We start from the raw sequence: 14,919 nt of genomic DNA, 5'->3' as shown, positions 1-14,919 counted from the left end.
AGGCATGGAACAGTCTGTGTCTATCCCAACCCACGTCTGAACTGAATGAGTTGGCTTTAGAACACTGAGCCTGTGGAGATTTTTACAGCATGTTTGTTGGCCTGTTTTCTTCTGCTGTTATTCTGTGTGAACTTCTGCCTGTCTCTCTGTCCAGCAACTTTAGGTGACAATAGGGACTGAAAGCAGTGTAAAAAAATGCCAGCTTATGTTTCTCAGTGGGACCCGACTGAAAAATCATCTAAATTAATGAATGATAAACTGCTACTGTATATTTTATACTACTCATCCAGTGACATCATCATGTTGTGAAATCATTGCATGCCCCAGCATGCCCTTTCTTACGCAATGATTTATGAGATTGTTTCCAAGTTATGTGGAAAATTAATAAAATGTTTGAGGTTATAATATTCTGTGCCGTCTTCACTGAACAAGAATTTGTGAACATGCGTCATTAAAAGAAATGGAATTCAAGAAGAACGGGAGCAATGTTTAAAATAAATATTTTTTCAAGATCGAGCTGTTGATATATCTCACCTACATACGAGCTTAGCAAAATATGTCCATATATTTGCACCAGTGAAACTACCCTTCATTATTTAACCTCCAGTCATTTTACTGACATATATATATATATATATATATATGTAAGTCAGTAAAAAGGCATGCATTTGGTTAAATTATCTCTTAGTAGGCACTTTCAAACCTCTTTTCAACATTCAGTATCATTTTTCAGTTATGTGATATTGCAGAAATATGTTTGTTGCCTAGAAGCAACATTGTGTGAAAGTGAAATGGATTCAGCCAGTCACAAGGCAACATACCCCAAAAGGAACCCTGCACTCATTATCATTGAAAAAATGATTTGAATTCAATAATCAGGTCAATTTTATGCAAGAAAAGTGAATTGGATATATTTTTCAAATTGCTCTCAAAATGCGTGCAGTAGAGGGTTAAGTACAAGTTCTTGTTTTTGATTCTTTTTTTTTAAGTGTCATGAAAAAAGACTAAAAATGACACAGAAACCTCAACAAATTATTGTTTGTTTTTTTTGCCCACCCTTTGCTCTTATTACAGATAACATTCCTTTCAGTTTTTTTCTGGGATATTTTCCCACCTCCAAATTTGAGTCTTAATTTGCATATATTGCATATAGCAGAAATATACAGGGATCAGCCATAACATTAAAACTTCTACACTTATTGTCCATTTTATCAGCTCCACTTACTATATAGGTGCGTTTTGTAGTTCTACAGTTACAGACAGTAGTCCATCTGTTTCTCTGTATACTATATTAGCCCACTTTCACTGTATTCTTCAATAGTCAGGACCCCAACAGGACCCCAACATAGCAGGTATTATTTGGGTGGGGGGTCATCCTCAGCACTAAAGTAACACTGACGTGGTGATGGTGTGTTAGTGTGTGTTGTGCTGGTATGAGTGGACCAGACACAACAGTGCTGGAGTTTTTAAAACACCTCAGTGTCACTGCTGGACTGAGAATAGTCCACCAACCAAAAATATCCAGCCAACAGCGTCCTGTGGGCAGGGTCCTGTGACCACCAATGAAGGACTAGAGGATGAGCAACACAACTGTGCACTGTGCAGCAGCAGTAGATGAGCTATCGTCTCTGACTTTACATCTCCAGCAGCACGGCTGTGTCTAATCTGCTCATACCAGTGCAACACACACTAACACCCTGCCATGTTAGTGTCACTGCAGTGGTGAGAATGATCCACCATCCAAATAATACCTGCTCTGTGGTGGTCCTGTGGGGGCCCTGGTCATTGAAGAACATAGAGAAAGTGGGTTAATAAAGTATGCAGAGAAACAGATGGACTTTGTGTTCTTTGTGCTTGCTCAACAAACTCAAATATTACTATCATTATCTCAAACAAAAGACAACCATGGTGACTTTAGTATACCACTTTTAATAACTGAAGATTTCCAATTATTTGAGGAACATGAACTGTGCAATATTCATGCAGTATAGAAGATGACTACTACAGAATTGTATATGTAAATTCAAGCATTTTACAAACAGCCACTACAGATGAGTTCTCAACCCATCTAAGGCACATCCACATCACCTCCCCATATCTCTTCCTGAGTCCATCATTCTCCCGTTAGAAATGTACAACACTTAGGGAGCTGCAGGCGACCGGCCAGTTTTGGCTGTTCTGTACAGGCATAGAGAGCAGAGGTTGCAGTGGTAACTGGCCTACACGGGTGGTCACGTCACATTACAGCGGGTAATGAAGTCCACCAAGGGTGCTCCAAAAAGAACAGTCTTGTTGTCTATCCTTATTTAACTATATCTAATTGCCTCTTCTAGGTCCTTAAATAATATAAAATAGTGTCTCAATACGGTCAAATGTCAATTGCACTTGGTGGTGGTGTTTCTTTTTTATACTATTTGAACAATCATAGTTCGTGTGGCCATCTGGACACTTTCCTTGGGGCTTTTTGTTGAACATCCTTGGTGTCCTTTTGTAATACTAAGGCGTACAACGACATACTCCGCTAATGGAGTTTTATAAAGCTAAAACCAAGAACATTCAGTTTTCATTATGAATACGAGAGGTAAATAAATAAGAATAAATACTTGCATAAATACTTATATACTTACAGTGGTTTAAAAAGCACTAGCAGTGTTCTAAAACAGCATAACAGGAACTACACTAAATGCAGTGCTCTGTTGGCGGTGATCACAAGTGGGGAAAGAAGTGTTTACAAATACATTGTGGCCAGAGATATGTAAATCAGTGCTTAATACTTCTGGCTTGTCAGTGACAATTTTCACTTAAATATTATGAGAACCAAAATATTGAAGAACATAGAGAAAGTGGGTTAACAAAATATGCAGAGAAACAGATGGACTACTAAGGGCTCCTATATGGTAAAAGGAGCTGATAAAATGGGCAATGAGTGTAAAACAGTTCGTTTTAATTAAAACAGAGTTTTAATGTTATGGCTGATCCCTGTACGTTGCCATAGTTTTCTCAAACTGATCATACAAGCAGGCTATACATATCACTATTTGACAGATTTGCATGTCACTGGCTGTGCATTGCAAATCATGTTTTAAAATAGTTTATGGTTTTAATATTTTGAAAAAAAAATGTTATTGTGAATTGCATGGTAATTTTCTACAGTTCTCTGCAACTTTATACTATAATATCAGTAGCAACTAGCAATAATAAACTGGGGGTTATTTAATAAGAAAGAAGGAAAAAAAAAGAGAGAAAGGAAAGTGGATGTCTTATTCTGCGACACCGCAGCCAGAGTCAGATTTCAGCTGAGTGCCAAATGTTTAACTGTATTTATTTTAAACTGCGTTCAACTGCGTGTCGTTTCGTTCGTGTATTCAGAGAACGGCCCTGCAGTTCTGTTGTGGGCATGTTAGCTATTAAAACCTGGTCAGTTTACGAGTTTCCGACGTTTTCTATTTTAACCACGCTGGCTTAATTACATTATATACTGACTGTGCGTATGTGCAGCTATTAGTAATGCGTCCTTCGACTATATGCCTGAGGAAAGTCAGTATCAAAAGAACACTTGGTGTTATTTTTTGGGAAATCGGATCCAGTTATTTTCCCCCTTCGCTTTGAATCCGCCCATATGATTTGGGTGGCAGCCTTGCTCGGGGGGGCTGCACACAGAGGTCCGATGCGTCACATTTATTTGGGCCTTCTGTACCCCACCGGCAAGGTATCGTCCGATTCTTTTCTTCCCTCAAGCAACGTCGTCTTAATTTTGTTGGACCACGCCGAAAACTAAGGTACTGAATCGAGGCGCCACGGAGAAAAAACAGCTAACGACATGTTTGCGAAAGGGTTGCCTGCTATGGGTGTACTTAGCTGCGGTGTAGCCACACAGTGGAGGGACGGAGCTGCCATAGCTCTGGCCATTTCTGTTATCGGGATGCCATTGTGCGAGGCTTTGTGAATGCTTCGAGCTAGACCTCGCTATTTTTTGCGTCTTCCTCCCTCAATTTGTGCAGTTTGCCGACGCTAGTCGTTGTCCAGACGGCGGGAGGAAGGGCATTAGCCGAGCTAGTTAGTAAAAAAGCTAGCCCAACATTGCTAGGAAGCTAGGTTAGCTTAAGTTGGCGTTCAGAAACTGCGAAAAATGCTAATTTGTGAGTTTAATCAGCACTTTGCAAGCGAATGCAGATATGTATCACACTGGTGGCTATATCGACGTTGTTTTCGTTATTTTGGGCAATGCAACGGCTAAGGCTAGGAGGATAAAACAAAAAAAACTAATTTCACCTATTTTCCTGTAGGCTACAGTGGCTAACAGCTATTTAAGACCCTATATTTTCATTACCTGAACTAATATTCCATTATGTGCAATGGTATTGACATTATGTGTGCTGTTTCTGACCGGACTATTATATGCAGTGTATTTGTAAATGCCAGGCGTGTCTGTTTTTTTTTTAATTTTTTTAATTTTTTTTTTTAATAAAAAAAAAAGTTGAAATATTTCACTTGACAGTGTTGTGCATAAAATGCAAGTTAGATCAATATATCTGCAACAAATAATGCAAGCAAGTGCATAAAACTCCAGAACGTAGAAAAAATATTTATGGCACTTTGAAGTAAACTTCTGCTATCTCTGTCTTGGCAGGCACACAACTGCAATACACATGGTGTGAGCTTCTGTGGGACTTCGTATAATGTAACTGGAGTGATACTCTATTTAAAAAAAACAACACCACGCCCACAGGACAGTTCTTCACGTTTCTTGTGAACTGCCTACCACAACTGCCCACAGTCCTATTGTGTATCTGTTGTGAATCCATACATGTACAGCGGAAGGATGACCGAGGCATGGCAGCAGCAGCATGCAGTGGCCCCCCCTCCTGTTGCTCATCCCCTCCTCCAAGGGGCTGAAAATCCTCTTGGCAGTGCTGTGTATGGCATCGTCCTGCCCGCTGACCCTGCCTTACAGCAGACCCAGCATGGTCAGCATGCCCAGCAGCACCCTGTACCAGCCCAACAGCCCTCCCTACAAGTCGGGAGTGAGGGCGGTCATAAGTGCGGAGCCTGTGGTCATGATATTTCACATCTGGCAAACCCGCATGAGCATCAGTGCATGGTGAGCCAGGACCGCTCTTTTCAGTGCACCCAGTGCATGAAGATATTCAATCAGGCCACTGACCTGCTAGAGCATCAGTGTGTCCAGGTAGAACAGAAACCCTTCGTCTGTGGGGTGTGCAAAATGGGATTCTCGCTTCTCACCTCTTTGGCACAACATCACAATGAGCACACGAATGGCAACAACCCCATGAAATGCTCCATTTGTGAGAAAACCTACAGGCCTGGTTCATCCTCTTCTAACCCACAACAGGCGTCCACTGGAGAGTCCTCCAGTAGCGGAGCAGCTATGGGCTCCTCTTCCTCCACTGCTTTCCAGGGTTCTGACAGGCCCTACAAGTGTTCAGTCTGCTCCAAAGCTTTCCGCCACCTGTCCGAACTCTCTCGCCACGAGCGGGTGCACACGGGCGAGAAACCCTACAAGTGCAACACCTGTGAGAAGAGTTTCAGCCAGGCGTCTCACCTGGCACACCACCAGCGTACCCACAGTGCCGACCGTCCTTACAAATGTGCAGTCTGTGAGAAGACCTTCAAGCATCGGCAGCACCTTGTGCGGCACATGTACGCTCACTCCGGTGAGCACCTGTTCAAGTGCAACCTTTGTGAGCTTCACTTCAAGGAGTCATCTGAACTGCTCCACCACCAGTGCCAGCCGGCAGGCGAGCGGCCATTCCGCTGTGCCACATGCGGCAAGAGCTTCAAACGTCCGTCGGACCTACGGCAGCATGAGCGCACACATTCTGAGGACAGGCCCTTCCAATGTGAGGAGTGCCAGATGAGTTTCAAGCAGCAGTACGCACTTGTGCGCCATCGTCGCACGCATAAGAACCCCGCTGACCGGCCCTTCAAGTGTAACCAATGTGACAAGGGCTTCCTTCAGCCTTCTCACCTTCTGTACCACCAGCATGTCCATGGTATTGAGAGCTTGTTCAAGTGTGCAGCTTGCCAGAAGGGGTTCAGACAGTCTGGTGAGTTGCTGAGGCACAAGTGCGGAGAGTCCAGCTCCAGTTCCAATGCTGTCGAGAAGCCATACAAATGTGACGTGTGTGGGAAGGGTTATAAAAAGTCATCGACGCTCCAGCGGCACCAGAACTCCCACTGCACCGAGAAGCCACTCAAATGCTCCTTATGTGGCCGCCGCTTTCAATCTTCATCTGATTTTGTGCAGCACCGCTGCGATCCGGCCCGCGAGAAGCCGATGAAGTGCTCGGACTGCGAGAGGCGCTTCAAATATTCTTCTGAGCTCCAGAGACATCGGCGTGTCCACACGGGGGAGAAACCTTTTAAGTGCCCTACCTGTGACAAGGGATTCAAGCAGCGGGAGCACCTGGCCAAACACGGCATTGTCCATTCACGCGAGGCACAGTTTAAGTGTGTCTGGTGTGGCGAGTGCTTTGGGGAGCTGGGGGCTCTACAAGAGCACACGGTTCAGCACACTGCAGAAGGAGGGGGCTATCCAGTAGCGCCTTGCATACAGTAGCACCTCAAAACCCTGCGTACAACTAGCTTCTCAATCTGTTCTTGAAGCCACGTATAGATAGTGCTTACCTTAGAAATATGATACTTGCTAGTATGCTAATTCTGCTACAATGGATTTTCATTTGACACAAGTACAAAATACAAGACTGGTGATAGCTTTTTTTTTTTTTTTTTTTTTCTCTCCTTTCCTCAAGTGTATGCATTTAACAATACAACCAGTATTCTCTCTTCCAGCCAGGCCTTAAAAAGCTTAACCTGGATAAGAACATAATCACAAAGCTGCAGCACAGTAATGTTCAAGTCATCATAATGGTTTGAACAACTTTTTTTCTACATTAGTGACACATCCTTACATGGTAAGGACTCCTGCCTATCATTGTAACTACACATGCTACACTTAGGTGGAATATACAGTAAAATAACAAACAAAAGAAAACAAACAAAAAAAAAAGTTGTGGACGGTGTAAAGTAGAAGATGATTCTAGATCATGGAATTAAATAGGTCAAAATGACTTGATTATATGTTAAGTATAATCTTCGGAATAAGAGACACAAATATATCTAAAATTCTGTTTGTGCTGTTGCAAGTGTTTGTGGCGCATTCTGTTTTTCACTATTGCAGTATCACTGAACTTAATTCCATCAGTCTGTTAGACTTTGGCCCAGTGCTGTCATCTCCAAGGCTGACTAAAAGTACATGAGACACTTTTTCAAATTGGATTTTACTGGCTGGAACAAATTATCGGGGGGGCCTGTTATGGACAAACTGGTTGCCTTTTGATCCTGTACAACCTCATGCTTCTTACCAGCCATAGTTCTTGTATATAAGGCAACCTGCTCAGTATAGTGACTATGTATCTGTAACGTATAACTCCCAATGCCTAACCCATGATGTAACAGGGTACGTGCATGCATGAATAACCTAATATTTGTATGTTAATATTTTATGTTGTAAACTGTCACTGGTGCATAATTGTATGTTCTCTTTTAGGCAACGTAAGAAGCGGTTCGTTACTTCGGAAGTGTCGGAATTGTATGTGATCAGCATAAGTGGTGATTTCATCCCTGTAGCTATCATGGGAGTTTAAACAATTACCAGTAACACTAATACACTGGTATGCATACAGTTTACAGTAACACTTTTACTTTTAAGCGGCCCAGTAACAGCATGTCTGTCACAATCATTAAGTACTACTGTGTGGAGAAGAAAAAAATCAAAGAGAAGGTTGTGTTACTGCTCATCAATGCTCTACTATCTGCAATATTGTTCAGAAATGGATGTTTTGTAATGCTATGACTTGAGTACAGTGGTAGAATTTAGTGTCTGTGTATCTGCACCATACTGTAAACTGTGTGTTAGTGATCATTCCTCTCTGAGGACAGGTATTACTCTGTTACGGTGAATCTAGTATGATTATTTCCCTTTTATAAGCAACACCATTTATTTGTTTGCATCCTACACGAGATTTAGTTGATGAACCTATTCCTATGAATCACCATGCCTTTGAAGAGTGGTTGGTGGGCAACATTCCATTAAAATTTTATTTGTGTCCCATTGCTAAACAATTTGGTCAACAAATATTCAAATGCACCTTGTTTGTGTTAAATAATACTACAGAGTAGTTTGTTAAGAAAGGTCTAAATTTAGAAAGAATTGCACCTTAATATATTTGGTTGTTGACCGTAATTATTAGGATTAATTACACACCAAAATTAGACAAGCAGTCTGTATAGACGCAGTCTGTTGTATGAACATGAGTATGTATGAAATGCAAATTTGTTGACTCCCATAATTATTTTTTTCTTCATTAAAGCTCACAGTCCATTGCTAGTTTTAATAACTTTGAATGTAATGGATAACCAAAGGGGACACAGCCTCTGACCGTCCCTTCAGTACAACCATCCCTATTCTTTGCTCACCCAACTCCCTTAAGATGTACCTGTTTTGAAGATGGTGGAAGGACTGAAGTTTGTAAATGCCCTATATGTCAAAAACAAAAAAAAATCCCTATCCATGCACAAGTCTTCACACAAGTGTATTGTGACCTTAGGTTACATGGCATTAACCAATAAATGTTTGTAAAGACACATGATGAATTTGTGAATCACTTTTTATTATAAATACTGACATTTTTAGGGCCACCCATAGTTACTCGATTTCAGTAACTGAACGCCTCCAGAGAATTTTGTATGGAGAGCAATTTAAGCGTTTAACCCACCGTGTTTATATGAGAAATTCGATTTGAATGAGTTTAATATTAGTAAAAATGACATTTAACGTGTAAAATTTAAATCTAACATGTCAAAACTGAACTTATGAATGATATTTTTGTACAACTTTGGTTAGCAATCGTCGCTTTTTGTGATGAACGGAGTGGTTTTTATTAGCCTGAGTGAAATTTTATGCTAAGGTGGGAATTGCGTCAAATTCATGAACGTTCTTTACAACTGAAAAAAAAACATGCATATGTAGCACTTCAGTTTTCACTAGTAAGATTTTTAACATCTATTGGAATCTGAGCATGTCAAATTTTTATACTGCTTGTGAAAAATTAGTTACCACAACATGCTAAAATGATCCTAATAAAAATGTACCATTGAAACGAATTGAACATGGCAGCTAAATGGGAGCTAAAAACTTAATCATTAGTGAAGTTGACCATTTAAACTAGTACTGACAACATTTCATCGCTCTAAGGGGTTGAAATCCCGTGTTAAAAGCTAAAACCAGCCTGTGATAACCTCTCTACTCGTGCTTTTCCTTTGGAAAGCTAACGATCTGGAAATGCATCGAGCGCTTCCGCTGCCCAGTTTGTCCATCAACGGAGCCTTTGCTTGTGCAGCTGAAACAGACGAGGCTAACATAGTTAGCTCAGGGGAGCCGTATGCCCCTTGAGGTGGAATATTGGGGTTATTCCCCCAGCCGTGGGGGCTAATATTTTGACTCGGGACAAACTGGGTGTGTTTCGAAATAGTAGGGGCAAACCGGAGCGTAAAAAGTGGAGGCCCTCTGCGAAAATAACACCTCAGTATCGTCGTCAGTCAGTTAGGTTGGCTGGTTGACGATAGACGTCGCTGACGAGACGAATAGAGCAAACCTGCAGCAGGCTATTGAAGGTGTCCGTAAAAGTGGAGGGGTTAGCTAGTGAGGTCCGAACTGTTACCATGCTCACAGCCATCGGTAGTAAATGTAGCTAGCTAGCAACCGTGCATCGAAAAACCAGACCATCCTGTTCGGCTAGCCAATGTCTCTTTGCGTATGTAGTAGGCAAGCGCCATTACAGTTTTTTTCTTAGCTGGCTAGCCAGCTTTAACGTTAGCGTTTACGTTACTCACACGCTAACTAGACGGGGCCAATCTGAATCCACTCACCGTATTACGGTAAGCTCTAACTCATTGTATTAACCAGTTATCTGTGCTTTAGGCTGAGCAACTAGCCTCACAGATGTTGCGTTTACCCATGTTTATGTCAGTCAGCTAGCTGTTAACGTCTGTTTATCGCGTAGCTGGTTGGTTTCCAAGCCATGCTACGTCGCCTTATAGCGAAACCCCAACGTTACTGACTGAACGTTAATAAACTGGCGCTCTGTCAGCGGACAAACAGGCTGTTTTTAATCAGATTCGTGCACCGCTTCACCGTTGCGAGCGTTAAAGAGAGGTCATGGTCCCCGCTGCATTGCAGCCGGCCTTTACTGGACAAATCTGTGGTGAATTCCTGCTCTGAACCAGCCTGCTGCTGCTGCAAAACCCAAGAGAAGAAACGCTCAGCTTTGCAGGTTTGCGTTGGGAGTGCTGTGGTCGGTGGGGGGGGAACAGCTCTACCGCCCATGCCCGCCATGCCTGGTCCGGCGGCCAGCAAAGCACGGGTGTATGCTGATGTCAACACTTTGAAGAGCAAGGATTATTGGGATTATGAAGCACATGTGCCTAGTTGGAGGTATATGTATATATGTTCATTTTATATATATATTCATATACATATATTCATATATATATATATATTCATATACACACACATTTTTAATTGTATGTGTATTTGACCCATTTGGTTCAAGTGTCCAGTTGTCTCATTCTCTCTCTTTTCTCATTCAGCAATCAGGATGACTATCAGCTTGTTCGTAAGCTTGGAAGAGGCAAGTACAGCGAAGTGTTCGAAGCCATCAACATCAACAGCAATGACAGGGTTGTAGTCAAAATACTCAAGGTGAGGTGTGAGTTTATTCAGCACGTAAACAAGGTACATTTAGTGTGTATAGCTTCATTTTTCCATGCCTTTGCTTCTCCAGCCTGTAAAGAAAAAGAAGATCAAGCGTGAGATCAAAATCCTGGAAAACTTAAGGGGAGGAACCAACATAATTCGCCTTGTGGACACAGTGAAGGATCCTGTGGTAGGTTATGAGGCATTGCACAGTTTCTGAGTGGCTTGCAAGGCTCAGATCAAATGTTGGTGCAATGCAAGATGCAGACAAGCGTGTTTTGAGCAAAACAGTGGCACATCTGGTTTTACTTTTCAGTTGGTGTTTTGATTGTATGTTGATGAATGTTGTCTGTACTTTATGCAGTCTAGAACACCAGCCCTTGTCTTTGAGTGCATCAACAACACAGATTTCAAGGTACGAGTATCACCATTAGACAGCTGTCATCATGTTTAGCCCTTGAAATGTATAAACTGAGCACTACAGTTCACTATATGTTGACGTTGTAAGGAAAGTCATAATATTCTGTAAGATTCCCAGATTACAGGCTAGAGCCTGTTTTGTTACACCAATGTTCCATTAACAATATACAGATACTATGGTTTACTATACAGTTTGTTGGGTGAAGATGTAGTTGACTTACCTTACGTTCTTTTTCTTGTAGGATCTCTACCAGAGATTAACAGATTTTGATATTCGTTTCTACTTGTATGAACTTCTAAAGGTAAGAGTATTACATTACCATTTGACTCTCAGAATCAGTGTTGTTGTTTTTCTCTATTACATGCCTGTATATGATTCCTCTACAGGCTTTGGATTACTCTCATAGCATGGGGATCATGCATCGGGATGTGAAGCCACATAATGTCATGATAGATCACCAAATGAGAAAGGTAACTGATATTTTAATATTTTCAGGTGTATTTTCAACTGGTAGTAAAATGTAACCTAACACATTTTCTTTGTGTGCCTTCCTTTAGTTGCGTCTGATAGATTGGGGCCTTGCGGAGTTCTATCATCCTGCACAGGAATATAATGTAAGGGTGGCTTCAAGATCGTACAAGGGACCAGAGCTGCTGGTTGATTATCAGGTGTAGTGTTTCTACAGTACTGTACAAAAAATACATTTATTTAGTTGTATTGTTCCCGATACTTGTTGGCTTACCAGTTGAATTTCCCACTTGCTTTGCAGATGTATGATTATAGTTTAGACATGTGGAGCTTAGGCTGCATGCTGGCCAGTATGATTTTCCAGAAGGAGCCCTTTTTCCATGGCCAGGACAATTATGACCAGGTAATATCATAAGATAATGGTTGCTTGCCCTAATATTTCTAAAGGATTGTTTTTGTGGAGAGTAGTGACTGAAAATGTTGTTGTTGTTGCAGCTTGTTCGTATTGCTAAGGTTCTTGGGACCGAAGAGCTTTACAGCTACCTTAATAAATACCACATTGAACTGGACACACGCTTCAAAGACCTGCTTGGACAGTGAGTTTTAGTTAACTAGTCAAATGTTCTGTATGCAGTTTTCTTGTATGGCATATATGTTTTGAATTACAACTAGTGTCGTCTTTGAACTTGTATCATCAAGTAATTCATCATTCATTTTTCATTCATCAATCCCTTCAGACAAACGCGAAAGCGATGGGAGCACTTTGTTCAGCCGGAGAATCAACACTTGGTGAGCCCTGAGGCTCTAGACCTGCTGGATAAGCTGCTGCGTTATGACCATCAGCAGAGACTGACTGCCCAAGAGGCCATGGAACACCCCTACTTCTGTGAGTTAGAGGAGTTCTTTAACATTTTATGCTTGACTGGATTACATCCTCTCAAATTTTCTGTAAACACTTGGTATCAAGAACGTAGGCAGTGTATTTCAGCTTTAGCACCTTTATGCCGTGATGTAAACATAGGTTAGTATGTTGTTTGTAGTGTATTATGTAGCCTTTTGTCAGTATTAATAGCATGCAGTTCTCCTTTTACTCATTTTCCCAAAAATCAGAATAAGCCTGGTCTCATGGCACTTGCATATGGTCTGGTTTCTCTGTAGATCCTGTGCTGAAAGGACAGTCTCTCTCTAACTCAGATGGCACTCTGGCAATAAGTAGCTCGACTGCAACATGATGAGCTAAAAGCAGGTAATACACTGTTTATAACCAACGGCAATAATGTTTGATGAAGAAATATTAATGTTTTACATTCTGCCTTGTGTTTTTGTCTTTCACAGGAAAACCTTTTTACCTCAGTGTTTGGCAGAGACCCTGCGTTTCAGGTGTAAAGCTTCACTTTACTGGAGCAAGAAGTCATTTAACAACACGAGATATGTACAGAATGGACACACAATGGGCTGGCCAGTTCCCTCTCCTTCATTCACTTTGTATTAGTGCTGCTTGCCACAGTTACCCAGATACCAAAAACTGGTATTCTGTATGTCCCCCTTCTCTACTTGTTTTAAGTTGAACATCTCTCTTTAAAAAAAAATTAAAAAATAAAAAAATTAAAAAAAAGAAGGAAAAACATTTAAATATAAGTTAAACAATATTGTGGTTGGGAAAGAATGCTTGCTCTTTCCCTGTGACTCTCAGGCTCTATATGACTGATGTGGGCTCAGGATCCAGGTTGCGTTATGTGGAAGATTATGTTGGTCAGTGACTTGCCCTGCTGTAATGAGCGCAGATTCTAAATTATAGTATTATTGGGTATGGCGGCTTTTCTGCAATCTATTGAAAATATGATATATTAAACAAGAGATAATAATTTTTAACCAGTTTGGTATGTGAGTGTGTATTTTTAACCTCCTCCATCACTGGCGGTGTTGTGGATGCTTTAAATATTAAGGACAGCTGTGCTACCACTGATAAACCTGACTGCTTTCTGGGACCTAAATTAAGCTTAGTCCTTGATCTAAAAGGAATTTTCGTTGTCAAAGCCAAAGTTAGCGTACTGCCCAGCTAGACAGTATTAGAGTCAGTAATGTTGCTTACATTGGGACGTTTAATGATCATTTTACATAAGCAAGGTGATTCCTGTCTGATGAAGGGTAATATACTGCCTTTTTGGTTATATTGGAACAAGACCATGTGAAGTAGGGGTGTAAAAAGGGGTGCAAACAATTTTGTGCATCATAAAATATCAAATTTCACTTTGATTCAGTATGATTTGGCATGATTCACATTTGTTTTTAGAAATATGCTGAAAACAATAATGTGCCTTAAGGAACTATTTAGTAGTGAAATACATAGATAAAAATAAATGTCTGAAAATAGACCAGTAATTTTATTTTGGGCCATAAAATGACACACAGACAGAACTGTGCAAAAGTCAACACCCTTCATTAGTAAAATGTCCAGTCAGAATGGCAATTAAGCAGGGGTTATTCATTATTCAGGATATGTTTCTGAGGACATTAGACACAAGATAATCCAGTTTCATAAGCAAGGGGAAAAAAGAAGGAAAATAAGTGGGAATGAAACATGTTTATGGGACTCTAGCAACTATGCAAGACCTGATAGATCCCAAAAGTGTCACCATCAGATAAGCAGTATTTAACGCTTTCATCTTTGAGAAATAGGGGCAAATCAAACGACACTGTTGTTTTCAGAATGATGGGCTGAACACCCCAGAGTCCAGACCTCAACATCACTGAATGTGTTCGGGATTACTTGGATCCTGAGAAGCAGAAAATGCAACCAGCTTTTAAGACTGAGGTGGAGATAACATTATGACCACCTCTGTTTCTATGTTCATTGTCCATTTTATCAGCTCCACTTACTTTATAGGTGCACTTTGTAGTTCTGCAATAACAGACTGTAGTCCATCTGTTTCTCTACATACTTTGTTACACCCTCTTACCCTGTTCTTCAGTGGTCAGGACCCCCAAGGACCCTCACAGAGCATGAACTATTTGGGTGGTGGATCATTCCTAGCATTATGGTAAACCTGATGTGGTGGTGGTGTTTTAGTGTGTGTTGCGCTGGGACACAGCAGTGCTGCTGGAGTTTTAAACACCTCAGTGTTGCTGCTGGACTGAGAATAGTCCACCGACCAAAAATATCCAGTCGGCAGCATCCTGTGACCACTGATGAAAGACTAGACTAGCAGTCAGAGCTATCGTCTCTGCCTTTATATCTACAAGGTGGACTGAC

At 41.2% G+C, this 14,919-nt stretch overlaps 2 protein-coding genes across 2 annotated transcripts; both read left to right on the top strand.

Moving 5' to 3' along the window:
- The first annotated feature begins 3,377 nt into the window (after window positions 1-3,377).
- LOC108412779 (zinc finger protein 319) lies at window positions 3,378-8,670 on the top strand. Its single transcript, XM_017684982.2, has 2 exons — window positions 3,378-3,779; window positions 4,631-8,670. Exon 2 carries the CDS (start codon window positions 4,808-4,810, stop codon window positions 6,578-6,580), a length of 1,773 nt encoding a protein of 590 aa, XP_017540471.1. The 5' UTR covers window positions 3,378-3,779; window positions 4,631-4,807; the 3' UTR covers window positions 6,581-8,670.
- A 709-nt stretch (window positions 8,671-9,379) lies between these two features.
- csnk2a2a (casein kinase 2, alpha prime polypeptide a) lies at window positions 9,380-13,541 on the top strand. The gene is made up of 12 exons (XM_017684985.2): window positions 9,380-10,516; window positions 10,672-10,783; window positions 10,866-10,967; window positions 11,142-11,192; window positions 11,440-11,499; window positions 11,585-11,668; window positions 11,756-11,866; window positions 11,968-12,069; window positions 12,162-12,262; window positions 12,404-12,552; window positions 12,825-12,912; window positions 13,002-13,541. Exons 1-11 carry the CDS (start codon window positions 10,407-10,409, stop codon window positions 12,896-12,898), a joined length of 1,056 nt encoding a protein of 351 aa, XP_017540474.1. The 5' UTR covers window positions 9,380-10,406; the 3' UTR covers window positions 12,899-12,912; window positions 13,002-13,541.
- Window positions 13,542-14,919: the final 1,378 nt, after the last annotated feature.

Source organism: Pygocentrus nattereri, chromosome 15 (genome assembly GCF_015220715.1).
Source record: "Pygocentrus nattereri isolate fPygNat1 chromosome 15, fPygNat1.pri, whole genome shotgun sequence".
Classification (NCBI taxonomy): Eukaryota; Metazoa; Chordata; class Actinopteri; order Characiformes; family Serrasalmidae; genus Pygocentrus; species Pygocentrus nattereri.
Note: the sequence above shows the minus strand (reverse complement) of the source record. Positions and strands in the feature narration are given on the sequence as shown.